Consider the following 18,244-nt stretch of genomic DNA (forward strand, 5'->3'; position numbering starts at 1 on the left):
TTTGCAAAAATGTGAATATTTTGAAGACTTTTGGTCTTTGGTTTTGGACTTGGTTTTGTTTTTATAGTCCTGTAACTTTTTTCTTAATTCAAGTGACTTTCCTGCAGTACACATATTCTTAAAGACTCACTCCTCTTTTTGAAATTTCCTTATTATTTTTACTCTGTAACTGATGTGGTTTTAAAATGTAGTAATACTTCCCTATAAGTGCACTCTAGGAAAAGAAAAGTTACTGATTTTAAAAACTACTCATTAAATACAAGCACACAATTACATTAACATGAGTAAATGTAATTGGTTATTTTCCACCACTGCAAGCATCCAAACCACTTCAATAGGGAGCTTACACAGCAGACTGATCCGGATTAAAGAGCTACGAAAAGGAAACCTTCTCTCATATAGGAGCTGGCTCTTAGAACCGGTTAGTTCACGACTGAAACATCACTATTAATAACATTACATCAGTGGACACCGTTTGTTCTTATGCCCTTCCTTTAAAGCTTTCATTTGTCCGTTTTTGGGATGAGTAACGTCAGTGCATGACCGTTTATCCAGCAGTCACAGAGAGGTTCTGACACTGGCCAGAAACATTTAAGACCAGGCAATACAGCAGACCAAAACTATTTTAGTCTGTTGTTTAGTGTTTTATGTAATTTATCCATGATAAATGTTTGGTGACCGTGAGCGGCACACGAATCACCTATCTGCTGCTGTAACGAAGGTGTTTTTAGCTTTTAGCTCTGCGAGGCTATGTCAGAGATTCTGCGCCCAGCACAGACTCACCTTGTCTTTGAGTCAAACAGTAACAAAGCTTCTGGACAGTCTGCATGTTTCAAAGACTTAGTCACTGAGCTGTGACTCAGCAGCTGCAGAAAAACTCTGAGCTCAGGGTGAATGAAGTGCTGACAGCATGCAGGAAGTGAGGAATATGTATGTTCATATGTTCCCGTTTCAACTGAAAAATAAACCTGAAAGAGCTGAGAGTAATGGGCTCTGTTTAAAATCCCCTGAAACCAAATCCACATCACCTTTAAAGTGTGGAACTTCTGCTTTATGTGTGTGATAATGAACCAGGGATTTCCACTTACATATGAGCTTGGGCTGAGGCTGGAGTCAGTAGATTAAAAGTCACAGTGAACTTTGTAAATAGTTTTATTTCTTATTTCTAATATTCTGCACTTGACTTGACCATTGCAATTTCTTATTTATTCTTATTCCTATTTTTATTCTATTCTCCTTCCATTAATATTGTATCTGTATTTGTACTTTCAAATTTCAAGAGCAAGTGTAAGTGTGTAACAACCGAACCCCCCCCCAGGATTAATAAAGTATTCTGATTCTGATTCTGAACAGTCGAGTCCAGGAAATGGACCACAAGTGTTGTGTTCAGAGTGTCAAGCCAATCCTGAACCACAGACGTCCTCAGAGTCTCACCTGGGCCCAGGGAAAAAAGAATTCGACTGTTGTGGTCTCAGTGGGCCAAAATCCTGTATTCAGATGAAAGTAGATTTAGCATTTCATTTGTATGAAAGAAGATTTTTAAATCTTGAAGGATTAATCCTCTGAGTGCACAGCTTAGAACAGGGATTCTCAACCTTGGGGTTGCGAGACACTCAGAGGGGGTCTCCAGATGCCTTAAAAAACTAAGAACATTTTTTTTTAATTACACTGTTGCCCCTTACGCCAATTTTGCAAAATTTTGACCAACTTTCACTGCTTTTCTACCCCGTTTTTATTAATTTTAACACATTTTTGCAACTTAAAACCCAATTTTTGTCCATTTTAAACCCTTTTTTTAATGCCTGTTTATGCTACTTCTAAACCAAATTTTGCAACTCTCTGCCTATTGTTGGCTCTGTTGACACATTAAAGCCACTATTAACCCCTTTTACCACTTTTTAAGCCTCATTTCACATGTGATATGCCATTTTTTTCCAGTTTATGACTTTTATTGCCTCAGCTAACCCTTTTTTGCCCATTCATATCAATTTTCATCCCATTTCCACTTATATTTGCCACTTTAAAGCTATTCAGCCACTTTTTAATCCCTTTTACCTCTTAATATGCCCATTTTTGCCACTTCAACCCATTTTTTGCCATTTTTTTGGGTCATTTTGCCACTTTTATCTCATTTTTGGCATTTCTAATGCAATTCTGCCACTTTTAAAATGCAATTTCACCACCTTTCCCATCATTTTTTGCCATTATTTACCCTTTTTAGCTATTTTTAATGTATTTTAATTCTGTTTTTCAACTAAAGGATTTACAGTTTTAATAGAGGGATACTTACTACACAAATTAATTAAAATTGTCCTTTAATCTGAGTGGTTATTATTCAGGTTCAATATAAAATACCACAGCTTAACTTTACAATGGACCATGATTTTGCTGGCCCCCAGTTTGGCTGGGCCCCTGAAAGCTCTCCCATTTTTTCCCCCCTTATGGGCGGCCTTGTCTACACATGACTATTCCTGAATGTGCATGGCTGTGTTCAACCACCTTCACGTACAGTGGGGGTCCCCGGTCTCTGGCACCTTTACTTTGGGGGTCACGGGCTGAAAAGGTTGAGAACCACTGCCTTAGAGGACTCAGCCAGACCGTGAGACCACTGAGACCACTGAGACCACACACCTGCCGACCTCCCAATTAGGCTGGGCAATCAATTGGAAACTAGATTAAATCACAATATGGCCTGCTGCAATTTACAAGTCGCAGAAGTTGCAATATTTGTTTAACTTGTAATGTGTCAAAATACCAGTTTAATAGATTCATGTTTTGCAGCAGCAGCAATTTTCTGCACATTATGCAAAATTCAAGTGTCATTTTTTTCAAAGATGTTTTACAAAAATCCTCCTTTTCTTGCTTTATGTGTGTTTTCTTATTCAAAACAAGTGACATAAAAATGATAATCCCCTTCAATGAAGCAACTCTTAACAAATTTGCCATATGAGCCAAAAGAATTGCAATTTTTTTTCATTGTTCTGCCCTAGTTTATTCTATCTAATACTGATGAAGCTTAGCGGTGGTTCACTAGCTGATACTATTATCACCTCCCAGCTCCCACAGCCAATCACATCTCTTTCTCTCAACACAGCGGAGTATTTCAATATGATGTATCCTTGCTTGCAGTAATGCTGATGCACTACGCTGCTGCTGGCAAAGCCTTACCTCCTCCACCCCAGCCACCTCCTTTATAGCTTAAAGCTTGTTGCACCCTCATATTCAGATTCATTCTACTATGGATTAAATACCTCTGAAATAATTTCTTTGTTTTCAGTATATGTTGTCATAAAGGTATCGATCCATATGGGGGTTCCTAGCGATGCGCTCTCTGGATGGGAGCATCTTTTGAGCAGAGCCTTCTCCGCCAAGTTAAACTGTTGATCCAGTTAGTAATAGAATGGTTTAATGAATGGTGGGTGTACTTGACTGGTCGTAGAGTATGATATTTATTTTATTTATTTGTTTTTTATTTATTTGATTAGGACAGTGCACATCAATCAGCATTTTTGCAAAACACGTCAATGTAAATATGCCGGAATTAGCACAATAGCTAAATTTCATCCAAAAAAAGATTTATTGCTTAAATTTGTTGAAAAATAGAATTGGATGGTTTTTGCAAATCATTCAGCCCTACTCCCAATGACCTTGTGACCACGTGACTTCAGAAGAAAAACAACCATGATTGTCTGTTGATATCCACGGCTTACTGTCCCTCCACAATAAAATATCCTTGCATGTGTTATAGTTGCAACAAAAACATAAAAAAGAATCAGGATGAAATTCAGTCTGGAATAAATGGAAATTGTGTTCAGTTTGTGTGAGTTGAAAGTACATAAGATCCGGCTGGTGATGCTTTCCGGTCTCATTGTTTGTTGTTGGTTTTCCATCAGCGGCATTATGAGCTAGAACATCCAACCTGTTGGGTATTTATGATTCTGAATCTGGGAGGCTACAACATGGTTTACAGCAGTAAAATAATCATGTTGACCTCACACACTTGGGGATTTTTTAAACAAATAAGGGTTTGCAATGAGCCTCCACTTTGGATATGACCCCATGATCATTGGAGGAGGCAAATCTGGCCTCAAATCAGGCTTGAAATTGTGTAGTGTGTGGCCAGCCTTACTTGTGTTAACACAAAGGCTTGTCAGTACAAAGCACAACACAAGTAAAAGATGTCATTGTTTTTCACCAGGGGAAGAATGAAACTTGCAGGGCAGATAATCAAATGCAGTTTGGACAGTGTCCCTGCAAAGTTGCATGATATGATATCTGACGCTCACATGCAGGTAAGACACGGTGTGAGCTTCATGGTTTCAGAATCATGCACATTTCCATTTTTTGTGCGTAAAAGATTGGGAACAACTGTAATATCACGTCCATTTTAGATGGCTTGTGTTCTTTCAGAGGACCGTGCTCAGTATCTCCTGTGTGCTTTATTTTAGAAAATACTTAAGAAGAAGAAGAAGGATCTTTTTTGGTTTTTATTTGTCCTCTAATGCTGCAATCCAGTTTTTCAATCCCAGATGATGGAGCATCTTTGAATGAGTCACCAACAATAAAATGGTTTTAGAACAGTGCCCCACAAACATTATTCTGTCAGCTTCTTTGTATGTTTTTGTCTCTCCACCTGGACTTTCTCTGTCCTCACTGTGTTTGTCGTCCCCAGGCTCTGGACGTGGACAGATCCGTTCTCTACAAGATCAAGAAGTCGGTGAAGGCCATCAACTCATCTGGTCTGAGTGAGTGGTTTCTGTCACATACTGTCTTAAAATAGAGACAGGCTTTTACCACAGTGTCATTCTCTCTCTGACTTCCTGTCTGCTCAAACACAAAATTATAAAACCTCTTAAGACTTCACTTTGCTCCTTGGTTTTCTGTCTTTCATTATTTCCCCATCTTTGTCTCTAGTACCAGATATTAACTGATATTTTGTGGCGTTGATCATAACCAAAGATGGTAAAGGATTTCTACTGAAATTACCTTCTGCATATTGAAAATAGGAGTTATAAAACTCAGAATGTGTGTATTCCAAAAAATGTTTTAAAAGGAATAACAATACCATGAAATAGAGTGCAGAAGCCACACGTTTCCTACCTACTTTATTCATCTTAAAAACTAGCTGTAGCTTATATACTAATATGAAGTGCTGAGACATGCCATCATTAGTGCAGATACATCAGGCTGCAATTGTCACACACTGCACAAGACCTAACAGTCCATTCACTGTGTATATGAGGCGGCTGCTTAACTGCTTAGAACGTGCTGGACTATAACCAGGGTTCCTGCTACATGCAATTGATCGTGGCGCACTGCCACATCTAAATAAAAGCCGCCATGCATTCAGAATTATGATCTTTTTTTCAGATGTTAAAATTGTAAATCATATTGTATGAATGTATCCATAAAAACATACAGTCTACATTTGTGCACATTATATCATCATATCATAATAAGAGTTTGATTGTAATCAAACACCAATCGAACACCAGAGTCTCAACTTCCTGACTGTCATTTTTAGATTTAGTCTTGATGATTACGGCTTACAGTTAACAAAAATCAGCCGGACACAAACACTTACAGGAATCATGGTGTTCATGTGATTCGTCAATATATCATTCTGTCTATCTATCCACCAGTATAAGTGTAAAGTTTGTAAAGTTTACCTATGTTGTCAAAAAGGCATCCCCACATGCATATGAGTCTGACATCTGAAAGATTGAACTAATAACCAAAACAAATTATTTAGGAAACCGTTTACTGTGACATATAACATATTTATAGATTATGTATAGTTAGATTATGTATTTTGGTAAATGTTCTTAATGATGATTAATTGTTCTCCACTGACTTTATCTGTTCATTTTCTCTCTTCCATTCACACACATGTATGTCTCCATCTCCTCCTATTGTCTCTATCTGTGTGATCTTTTGTCAACACTCCCACGTTTATAAAGGTTGAAGAGTTTCTGTCGTAATCTGCACGTTGATGAGGTTTATTTATGAGCGTAAAAAACGGTCGTAAATATGTGGTGTGGACATGAACCCACTGTTGCTGATTCTGACCACGTTTCCCATTACAAGTGTCAGACTTGTAGCGAGAAATTAATAAATTGTGCGCAATTGCTGCAATCTGGCACCGAAATTCAGCGCTTGTGTAACTATCTCAGACGTAACATAAGCGGGACATCGGTTCATACACAACTTTAGAGGATAAATCAGTTGGAGAGCTCTCTCTCATGATACTGAGTGACCGCAGCTCTGACACAGAGAGGAGGGGGCGGGGCTCTCTGCTCAGTAAGCGGTTTGCTCAGCTCTGCTCATGTAGTCAGAGGGAACAAGCAGAAAACCAGGACTTAGAAATTAATACATTGATATAAACAGGATAAATAACTTTGGGCTATTTAGTTTGTTTAATAAAAGGACCAACTGAAAACCTGCTCTATAGTGAAGTTATTCTTAAATGGCTTCTGTTGTGATCTGGCGCTATATAGAAAAAACAATTAAATAAAATTGACTTGATGTTAAAGGGGGGTGGGGGGTGCCGTTGGCATGGCGGGGCGCCGTCCCACTAGAATGGTAGGGGAAACACTGCTCCTTGTTGAGGGTAATCTTCTTGGACAGATAACAAGTCAGCAGTCTTCCCCATGATTGAGGTTGCACATACTGAACCAGAAAAAGAGAAATAATTGACAATAAATGTTTTTTCAACAATATTCTATTATTTTTAAACAGTCTATTTTTTAGTTTTTGTGATCTGTAAGCCGTAATCATCAAGATTAAAATAAAAAAGTCTTCAAATAGAACTCTGACTCTTGAAAAGTTTAACTTTTGAATTGAATCACAGCAAAAAAAGGAATTTTGTCACAATATTCTAATATTTTGAAATATGCCTATATGTTCTCAGTTTTCTTTGTCTCGTGATGACGACTGTTAACCTCTGTAGCACCAATTCTATGGGCGACAGAGTTCACATATAGCCCTGAGGCTTCCCAGATGTGGCCCTGACTGTTGCTCTACGACAAACTATGAGGATTAAAGCCATCAACCTTGTAGAACCCTGTTCCTACTGCAGTGGGGTATAAACAAGCTTATAACATGAAACCCAACCTCTCCATAACAGTGAGGATACCGCTTGTAAGTTAAAAACTATTCACTGACAGTTGGATAAGAAAAACATACTGAAAACCCTAAAGATAGGACAAATTTGGATCATGAAATATGGATTATTATGACAGGTGCTTTACTTTCTGTGACACTGGAGATCCAGCAGAGTCTCTGATTTACTTCAGCTTTGGTTAAACCAATAAGCAACCATGCTCCAAGTAAGCCAATACTATGAGAAACAACCTAATATTCATTCCAAGTTTGGTAAAACAGTCTGTATTTAAAAAAGACCTAGAAACATCATAGAAAATGATGTTTTTGAAAACTGTGTTGGACCCAGCTGATGGTGCTTTCAGCTCTTCATACACTTTGGTGGGTTTGTGTTCAGGCAAGCGGAGTCTCACCTCCAAACATTCCTGTCATTCTGCTCTCCTGTCCCAGCATGCCGAGGGAGAGATCCCCGCCTCATCAGCCCAACTGTCTGTCCTGAAAACCATGAGAAAAAGACTAAATGACACCAAACACTCTCACGATTCAGACCTGAGGTTCTCATGCACTTAGAAAAAGGTGAATTATTGTGTCAGAGCATTAAAACAGGACTTTTAAAATGCATGTCAGGCTCCAGTTTAGCTCATTTTGTGGATCAGACAACTATGGACAGAGGTGTCAGTCCTAGACACTGTGGTTGTAGGTTTGAGTCCCAGAGTTGGCGCTGTTTGCCAGTTCAGTTCAGTATTTAAACGATGATTTTGTTCATTAAGGAATAAAAGCCATCAAAATCTACCTGGCCTTATGTGAAAAAGTCGTTGCCCCCTAAACCTAATAACTGGTTGCTCCATCCTTGGTGGCAACAGCTGCAAGCAAGCATCTTTCACATCACCGTGGAGGATTTTTTTTCCTACTCTTCTTTGCAGAATTGTTTTCATTCAGCCTCACTGGAGGGTTTTCCAGCGTGAACGGCCTGTTTAAGGTCATGCCACAGCATCTCAGTCAGATTTAAGTCCAGACTTTGACTAGACCACTCCGGAACCTTCATTTTGTCTTTTTAAGCCTTTCAGAGGTGGACTTGCTGGTGTGTTTGGGATCATCATCCTGCTCCATAACCCAAGTGTGCTTGAGCTTGAGGTCACAAATGAATGGATAAATATTCCCCTTCAGGATTTTCTGCTAGAGAGCAGAATTCATGGTTCCATCAATCACAGCAAATGGTCCAGGTCCTGAAGCAGCAAAGCAGCCCCAGACCATCACCAAGTTTGATGGTTGGTCTGATGTTCTTTTGATGAAATGCTGTTATTTTTACTCCAGATGGAACAGGAGACACACCTTCCAGAAAGTTCAGTGTTTGTCTGGTCAGTCTTGGGGATCATCAGGATGTTTTTAGTCAAATGTGAGACGAGCCTTTGTGCTCTTTTTGGTCAGCAGTGGTTTTGGCCTTGGAACTCTCCCATGATGCCATTGTTGCCCAGTCTCTTTCTGATTGTTGAATCGTGAACTCTGAACTTACCTGAGTCAGTGAGGCCTGCAGGTCTTTAGATGTTGTTCTGGGTTCTTCTGGGACCTCCTGGATGAGTTGTCCATGTTCTCTTGGAGTCATTTTGGTAGGCTGGCCACTCCTGGGAAGGTTCACCACTGTTCCAAGTTTTCTCCATTTGTGGATAATGGCTCTCATCGCTGTTGTCTGGAGTCCCAAAGCCTTAGAAAAGGCTTTGTAACCCTTTCAGACTGCTGGATGTCAGTGACATTGCTTCTCATCTGTTCTTGAATTTCTTTAGATGGTTCCATGATGTGTTGGGGATCTTTTAGCCTACTTCACTTTGTCAGACAGGTTCTATTTAAGGGATTTCTGGATTCAGCAGGTCTGACAGTGATCAGGTCTGGGTGTGGCTAGAGAAACTGAACTCAGCTTTCCAAAAATGTGGTTATTAACACTTGATTCAGGTAGTTTTGGATGACTTTATTCCCATGATAAATGAAATCAACATTGACAGATGACTATACAGCTACTGTATATAACTAAAGCCCTTTGGCAACTTGTGCATTTTCACCATTTTTCCAACACTAGTACCTGATGTAATTCAGTCATCAGCAAGCTTTAGTTTTTATTTTAGACTGATTCAAACAGGTTCACATAAAACCCTGCAGCCACAAGGGTCATTTATAAAAGGGTTAATATGAAGGATACATGTTAGTGTGATTTGTCTGTGTGTTTCAGACCATGTGGAGAATGAGGAGCAGTACATCCAGTCCATGGAGAAGTTTGGAGACTGTGCCGGCAGGGAGAGCATCGAAGTCGGCTCGGCTTTCCGAACATTCGCCCTTTATACCAAAGAGCTGACAGCTCTCTTCAAAAACCTGGTGAGGATGTTCACATCCATTTAAACCTTGAATTTAATTCAATTTGACCTTTTATAGACATTTTATATGACGATTAATAAACTAAAATATGTGGAGGGTTGTGCTTTAACACAACGTCCTGTATGTTTTAGCTGCAGAACATGAACAACATCATCACGTTTCCTCTGGACAGTCTGCTGAAAGGAGACCTGAAGGGAGTCAAAGGGGTTTGTGTTCACTTCCTCTGATAACCTCTAACAATCATGATCCCTGGTTATTATTTCATTTTCTGTGAACGTTTACTATTTTCTGGTCACTGGTACGGTCCCTCAAAGCAAATTTGTGTCAACGGAGGGTCCAGATTAAGAGCAATTCACAAAACCCTTAGAAATTAGCACAACTAGAAAAGACTCACAATGCCCAGAAACATAGAGCTGCTGCTCAGTGGTTCCCCTCCTGCAGGCATGGTCATAGGGGTTTGGTGCAAAGCATGCTGGGTGAAGGTGAAGGTTAAGACCTGAACAGTCTGACCCATAGCAGCGTAGGAAATGATAAACCCATGGTTGTCATTGTGGTGAGTTTTTGAAGAATACCTTGGATGGATTATAGATTTTTACCTTGGAGATGATCATGGTCATGACCTGAGATAAATTATTCATTATTTTTTATTCAATAGAAATGCTCTATGACTGAAGACTAAAAAAAAACAGACCCAGTCAGTGTTTTTGGTCCAACAGCTCCCTACTGTGTTTATCAGTAAGAACAGCCTTCATGATAACCTTTATTATACCTCCACATATTTCCTGAATGAATCAGGGGCTAAAGTCCTCTCTGACTGTGTTTACTGCCATAAATGAATGCTGCGATGTGATTGGTCAGCTTTCTCTTTAGTCAAGTGTGGTCTCTTCCCCCTCCAGGATCTGAAGAAGCCGTTTGATAAGGCCTGGAAAGATTACGAGACCAAGCTGTAAGAAAAAAAACAGTCCTTATCATTTATTAGAAGTCTTTCTGTGATTATTAAAGCTCTTAATGTGACCTTTGACCCCTACAGAGCAAAGATAGAGAAGGAGAAGCGGGAGCACGCCAAGCAGCATGGGATGATCCGTACAGAGTTCAGTGGTGGAGAGATCGCAGAGGAGATGGAGAAGGAGAGACGGCTCTTCCAGCTGCAGATGTGTGAGGTAATATCATGCAGATGTCATGCATGTTTGTATTTTATGTCTGCTTATCCATGCAATGTGAACCTCTTTTTAGGCTTGATTTTAGTTTTATTTTAAGTTTTCATATCAAATAAGTGTTAAAAGTTGTTAAATGTGTCCAGTTGATTGTTTCAGCCAGCAGCAGGTAAACAGGTTGCAATTTTTGCACAATAATCCTTTATATATTTAATTAGTTGTCGTTGTTTTTGGCACTGACAGGCTTAGATTGTTATTCCAAGGCCACTTTGAACAATGATCTCACCTGAAAATGGGTGCAGTTTTTTTGTTGCAATTTTTGTTGCGACTACTGTTTTCGTATCACGATGAACGAGACTTGGACAGACATCAGCTGAGGAAAAACGGTTAAAATCAGAGTTAAAGGGCTGTTAGATTTTCTTCAGAATCAGTAGAGTATCATTAAAGGTCACATATTAGGCAAATATAGTTTTTAGGGCTGACAGCTTCAAGTCGATTGGTCGATTAATTGATCGGAAAGTTTTAGGTCAACCAAGATCACCCTGGTCGGCGAATACCCCCCCAATCATACACACACACACACACACACACACACACACGCTGGTCTGGGGGCAAAAGTGTGTGAGCAGCTGAGAGAGAGACGTGCTGCTGGGAACAAGAGCAATGCAGCTCCTCTAGGAATTACAGGTAGAGAAGCACACAAAGCTACCAGAGTGGGATATTTTCTGATATTTTACAGCATTAACGCTCAGAAACAACAAATCAACTCATCACAAAGTTGCAGGCTGTTTGTATTGAAGTGGTGCTGCTGAGTCTCTCTACTCTGCCCTCCTTCACTGTATCAACTCCCGCGGTCAGTTTAATTTACCTGTCGGCAAATAGGCTGTGTAGTATAATGTCATTTTATAATCTCCTTAAAGTGTAACGTTAGCGTTAGCTTCTCTTACAGTCACACAGAAAGGAGAGGTGATAAAAGGCAATGTCAGCTGGTCATTAAGTCCTAACGAGCTAACTTTTTTCCTCTTACCTCCGTAAATAAATGCTGCATGCTGCCTGCTTTATGCTCGTAAATGACACAGCGCAGGATGGATCAAGTGATCCTGTTATTAGTTACCGTTACAAACGAATGAGAAACGATGATCTGAGGTTATTTTGTAGGCTGTATGAGTTTAAAGAGTTACCGCGCTGGGATCACGGAGATCAAAGGCAGGTGCGCGCTGATCGTCTCTCAATTAATTATATTATATAGTAAGACGTGATGAGCCGAAAAGATATATTAATGCTTCCAAAGGCTTGTTACGTTCATTTTAGGATCATTTAGAGTACCAAGTAGGTGCAGTGAGGAGCCTGGATGGATTGAATTAGTCCCCAAGGAGGTAACTTTTTGTAATGAATGAAATTTTTTTACCTGAACGACCAATTGATTAATTGGTGCCTGGGTGCAATTTTGGTTGACCAAGTTTTTCTTTGGTTGAATACAGCCCTAATAGTTTTTTAGGCTTTTCTAACAAAAATGTGTGCCCCTGGCCTGTCCACAGTGCCCCCAAGAATCAGAAAAATCCCCCTCAACCTTTGAGAAGGTATGTTCTAAAACAAGCCGTTCTCAGATTTTCCCCTCATGATGTCATGTGGAGAGTTAGCCCTGCCCCCAGGTTTTGGTTGGCCCTGCCCATTTGGAAGAAAGTTCCACCCTCCTTTCCTTATCCTCTTCTCAGCTGGCAGCTGAGAGGAGGATCAGGAGAGCCAGATCCACCAAGCCACATTGATTTTTTGAGAGGGGTGGAGTCAGGGGCGGAGTCAGACAGCTCATTAACATTTAAAGCCAGCTCGTTCAGAGTGGGGCTGAAGCAGAGGGGGTTTTAGACATGCCAACATCTGATACTGGAGTGTTTTTTCAGCAACAGACTTCACAGCCATGTTTTGGGAACTTAGACCTATATAAACATGTCTTAAAGAGATAAAATATGTCCCCTTTGAAAACTGTACTGAACCAAACCAGACTCTTTGTGGAAACGGACCATACAAAAGCAGTCCGTCCTGGCTTTAGACAGAAACTTTTAATTCCTGCCTGCTTCATCGTGAGTTTTTTTAAACATTTTAAAAGTTTTACCTGAATAATTCACTACCTTTGGGACTCAAAAGTAGCTTAAGGATGAAGAATATGTTTATTTTCACTCTTGGCAGAGTTGTAAACAGCTCAAAAAGTTACCTTTCCTTAGTTCATCTCGATGCAGAAAGCGCTACCTGCCTGTCATCTGAAATTCTCCACTGCTGTGTGGTGTCATCTGCAAAGAATCTTTAACATTTAGAGCATTACATAAAAACATCATACACCACTGTACAACCAATGATTTTTAATGTTTGTATCATAGGCTTTCTAATAAAATCAGAATTATTTTCATAATGATTAGTAATTTTTCTCACCCATGTGGTTTTTTCTCTGCAGTATCTCCTAAAAGTAAACGAGATCAAAGTGAAGAAAGGCGCCGATTTCCTGCAGAACCTCATCAAATTTTTCCACGCTCAGTGCAAGTATGTCATTCTTTTACAGACACGTAAAAATGAGTCAGAAGAAAACATTTAATAAACAGAAACACAAGTATTTTGGTCATATATTGCCATGTATTTTGCATCCCCCTCACTGTTCCTCTCCTCCTTGATGTGTTCAGTTTCTTCCAGGACGGTCTGAAGGCTGTGGAAAGTATGAAACCCTTCGTAGAAAAGCTGGCTACAGAGCTGACAGCGGTGAGGATGGAGATTTTTAAACATTAACGTGAACATATAAAGATTTAGCAGTGTATTTATATCCCTATGACTCTGAGCTGAGATTTCCAGGTATTTAATAGGAACAGCCTGCAGTGATACAGCAGGCTGTGTTGGCTGTAACTAAACACCTGATGGAAAATGTTTCTGGTCATATCTCATCCAAGAAAATCCTTGTTTTTGGCAAAAGACATTTTTAATATGAGGTTATGCCTCTTTATTCTGGCACAAAGCTGCAGAAAAAGAAAGATATGTTTGCACATGCACTCAACACAGAACACTGACTGACAGCTGACAGTGATCCTCAGAATACTGTTAGCTAAAAAGCTAATGTTAGCTAATAACTACTCACCTATGAAGAATTTCTCACCCTTCACTTCCCAAACAGCATTATTGACCCAAACACATGATAAATACATCCAGCTGTTCGTACTTTTGTAGACTTAAATGGTGGCGGTGGTTTTAGGAGAAGAATTCTCCTCTACTGTAGATGTACTAGTATGTAAACGTCACTGAAGCTAAGTTCTGTCTGTGTCGTCTCTGATTTTAGTGATTTAAAAAGTGTCCCTGTGCAATGGAAGGGTCCAACAGGACAAAAACTTTACACTTTTATTCAGTGCTGCAGCTCCACATAGTAGTCAATGCTAGCTGCAGCTGTTTAAAGCCCTCCAGACCTCTGAGCTGCTTATCATTAGAGCATTATCTTGAAATTATTTTAAGTCTCTCTTTTATTCTACATATATTTGCAGTGATGGAGCTATGGATCCAAGATCCTGTACCCCAAACCCCATAGTAGAATTACTATAAATCATTCAAAAGTCCTGCATTTGTAGAAAAGGTTCATGTGTTTGCATGCCAAAAGTCTTGAAGATGTTTTTACCTGGATTTGTATCTTTTCAGATTAAACAGACTCAGGATGGAGAGAGGAAACAGCTGATTCAGCTTCGAGACGTCCTAAAGACCTCACTGCAGTCCGAGCAGAAAGAAGTGAGTTTTTACTCTCATTCCTTTGGTACTATGGTAGACAGGAAAAAACAAGATTTAATCCTCCAATCTTTTATGTGATCTAACAACCATGAAAGCCAATTTGGTTCCTTTGGACCAGAGACACTGATGAGTGATTGGCTAATGAGAGGAGACTAATTGGTTTAAGTGCAAATGGGAGGCTGCTGTTACACGTGTCACATGGGACAGCTCTGGTGAATTTTTAAACATTATGGATCATGATAAATGATTATGAGTTTTTTTTTAATTCCTCATATTGCTTTTGTAGCAATTCCTGAAAAAAAATAAAAATAAAAATGAAGTGGTCATCATTAAAAATCTACATTAACTGAGATTTTTTTGATACTTCGTCCCTGACAAGGGTTGGTAAAGTCTGGCGTTCCTAATCTCATCTTTGTTGTATATTACTTCCATATTGACCTTTGAAAGTTTGTGGAGAAGAAAATAAATAAAATTAAATCAGTAAATTAAAATAAAAACTACCATCATGCTACCATTTGCCCAATCATTCCTCATGAGGTTCTTTTTATGCTTTTAACATTAGGACCTGATTTTTAGTAGCCCATTTTAAAATTTTCTGGTAAGATTTATTATTTATCTACTGTTCAGAACATTAAGGCATGTTTAGGCCACAAATTAAGGCTGAAGTACGGGCAGATGTGGAGGGCTAAGTAAGGAGGATTGACATAACCCTCCTGTTCCTGCTAGATGTGGTGAGTAAGCAAGGGCTACGTTACTGTCTGGTGGGTAGTACAGTTGCTATGAGCCCCTGGTGGTGCTGTGGAGTTCCCAAGTGCTTTGGCTTTGGCTTTTGAGCGAGACATGAGTATCGACAGGTATTGAGCTTGATTCTGGCCGTCCATCAGGCCCTATGAGGAATCCTTAGCACCCTACATGCTTAAAACTAGCATTCCTTAAGCCTGGTATACACTGTGCAAATTTGGGCCGTCCCAGACAAAAGATGACCAATCATGGTGATATCTCCAGTCAAGGCTCTAAAATGGTGGTCTTACAGCGCTCTGTGGGATGAGTTGACAGACGGCCGCTGGCATGGTCTTGCGACCAAAGATAGCCTGGGATAAAATTCTGACAGTGTCAAAAATTTAGGATGACAGTTTCACAATGGGACTGCTGCTGCAGCCTACATCGACTAATGAACCAATAGGAATGCAGCAAAGAATTACATGACAATAAACATGACACTGGTGCCAACAAGCAAACAAATTAGCATTAGAAAGGAGACAATGCCAAAACAAAGAAATTTGTGAGACTCAGGGAGGAAAATCTTGATCCCAGATGTTTTTCTAATCATATGAATGCTACAATTATAACGGCTTTGTTGTTGTTTTGCTTCATTATTTACCACGGCACTGGCGGCAAAGATGTATGACGCACGCTGATGTGGTGCACACTGATAACGTTTATTTTTTGGACACTGGTGTACATCGTAGCCTACGATTCAGGGGCGTTTAGTGCGTTTAGTACGTCTGCACACTTCAGGTTTGGTGTCATATGAGAGTCATGTCCTAGTAGTGTAGCAAGCTAGAAACTTTTAAGATTGTTAAAAATGCACAGACTATAGGACGCTTACGCCTCATGCATATGACTGTATATTGATGTTATTTATCTTTAATGCAGGATTAATTAGGGTGCACAAACTTTAACCAGTTAGCTCTTCTGATTGCCCCACTGATGTTGTATGTTAAAGGTGTTTTTTTCTTATGTTGCCTGTATACTCCCTGATGCTTTTATACAAAGTTCCTGATGGATGGATAAGTTATTTGAAGTTGAAGTTCATCATAAAAATTTTAAAAAATGTTAAATGTAACCTCGTATTTTCTGACCTCTTGAAGAAGTTTTCAGCACGTCATATTACACTGGTAATAGTTTAATCGGTTTGTCCGTTCCTCAGGACCCTCAGGCCAAACAGAACTCTGGGTACAGCCTCCACCAGCTACAGGGAAACAAAGCTCACGGCACCGAGCGCTCAGGATTCCTCTTTAAGAAAAGTGAGGGGTGAGTAAACTCAACGTCGTTAAAAAAATATAGCCTAATCCCCTGGACCAAAGATATTTACAATATTTACTTTATTGTATAAAAAGTAGCTGGGAGTCTCCTTGATGTCTGAAAAACTGAACATTTCTGCTCAAATCTGTTCTATCAGGCTGAGGAAAGTGTGGCAGAAGAGGAAGTGCTCGGTAAAGAACGGTTTTCTGACGATCTGTCACGGCACGGTAAGACTCCAGATCCTCTTCTCCTATTGGTACTCCTGCATGAGAAGCTCCACCCCTTTGCTTGCATGCTCTCAGCCATTGAAACGCCTCTGTCTTGGTTTTATTTTCTAGTGAAACTGGGGGAAAAACAAACAAAATCTGATTTTAGTTTTATTATTTATTTTCTTTTTTCCTTTTTGTGCCTTTTTCTTCATTTTGAAGTTTTTACATGAAGAGTCAAACGGCCAATCGGCACAGAGCAAGCAGCAGAGGAAGAGAAAAAGGCGGAGAAGGAAGAGCATAAGGAAAAGGATGACAGAGAGAAGGGTGGGAACAGGACAAATCTGCATTTCAAGGAGGGAGGGAGAGGGCTTTCACTTTAATGCATCTTTGTTTTATTTTTTCAACCTTTCATCTCTGCTTCAAGCACTCACAAAGACAGAAAAACTCTGGTTGTGATGTTATAGTTTTACTTTAAATATGTGCAAAAAAGTCCACATGTACAGGTAAGGTTGCCTATATGGGGGGTTAAAGGGGTGGGCTTTCAGGGGCCCAGTCATATAGGGGACAACGGAGGTCTGAAATATCATGATCCATTATAAAGTTAATCTGGGGTAACCATTTTTTCTAAATAAAAACCACTCTTATCAAATCAACAAAGGCTATTGATGTATTTATTCTATAATACAATACAGTATTTTACATGTAAACCCCTTTTCTTCAAACAGAACAGTGGTGAAAAGTGGTTAAAAAGTGGCAAAGATTGATAGAAATAGTGGTAATAAAGAATCTGTAAGTGGCATATAGGTTAAAACCACTAGTTCTTTTTTAGATGTTGCAAGCACATAAATTAAAATGGAAAACAGTAATTTGTTTTTGAACAACTAAATGCCAAAAATATTTGTTAAAAGCAGAATATTTCAGTAGATAAAATCATGCTTAGAATTTTGAAACTGGAGTCAGTGGTCTTTATTTTTTGAAACCACCAAACCTGAATTTTACCAGTTGTTGCAAAGGGTCTTAATACTTATAACAATGATATTTCAGTTTTTTTTTATTTTTCATGCATTTACAAAAATGTCTAAAACTCTGTTTTCACTTTGTCATGATGGGGCGCCAAGTGTAGATTAATGAGAATAAAAATGATTTTTTTTTTTACTGTAGCATCAGGCTTCAACATAAGAAAAACAGAAAAACTGAAGGGGATGTGAATACTTTCCGAATCCTTGTATATTGCTTAATAACTTAAGAAATAAACCACTGTAACGAAAGACGGAAAGAGATCCTATCTATAGAAATGATATCAGCTCTCTCAGTTGCAGTGGTGTGAACTGACAGGCTTTTAGAATGTTCCAGAGTGGCCCATCACAAGCAGTTTCGCTTCATCTTGTAGCGAGTCTTTGGTCTCATGTAGGCTTTATTCCTGTAATACTAAATATGTGGCGTCCTCTGCATGCTGTTGTCTCACTCTTTGCCCTGCGTCTTGTTTCGCAGGCTAACAGACCTCCAGCCAAACTAAACCTGCTCACCTGCCAAGTGAAGAGGAACCCAGAGGAGAAGAAGAGCTTTGACCTGTTCTCACGTGAGCTGCATACAAACAGTCATCCATGAAAAATTCTGTACTAATCGTTGAGTAAAGACTGA

General features: G+C 39.4%; 1 protein-coding gene across 1 annotated transcript in view; it reads left to right on the top strand.

Moving 5' to 3' along the window:
• Window positions 1–18,244, top strand: part of asap2b (ArfGAP with SH3 domain, ankyrin repeat and PH domain 2b) — a 40,101-nt gene that overhangs the window by 7,841 nt on the left and 14,016 nt on the right. The window contains exons 2-12 of the mRNA XM_041805311.1: window positions 4,673–4,745; window positions 9,323–9,465; window positions 9,597–9,671; window positions 10,362–10,411; window positions 10,496–10,625; window positions 13,066–13,151; window positions 13,289–13,364; window positions 14,283–14,369; window positions 16,300–16,403; window positions 16,552–16,621; window positions 18,095–18,182. Coding sequence (XP_041661245.1) covers window positions 4,673–4,745; window positions 9,323–9,465; window positions 9,597–9,671; window positions 10,362–10,411; window positions 10,496–10,625; window positions 13,066–13,151; window positions 13,289–13,364; window positions 14,283–14,369; window positions 16,300–16,403; window positions 16,552–16,621; window positions 18,095–18,182 — 982 coding nt within the window. The remainder of the gene's footprint in view (window positions 1–4,672; window positions 4,746–9,322; window positions 9,466–9,596; window positions 9,672–10,361; window positions 10,412–10,495; window positions 10,626–13,065; window positions 13,152–13,288; window positions 13,365–14,282; window positions 14,370–16,299; window positions 16,404–16,551; window positions 16,622–18,094; window positions 18,183–18,244) is intronic.

Source organism: Cheilinus undulatus, linkage group 14, assembly GCF_018320785.1.
Source record: "Cheilinus undulatus linkage group 14, ASM1832078v1, whole genome shotgun sequence".
Lineage (NCBI taxonomy): Eukaryota > Metazoa > Chordata > Actinopteri > Labriformes > Labridae > Cheilinus > Cheilinus undulatus.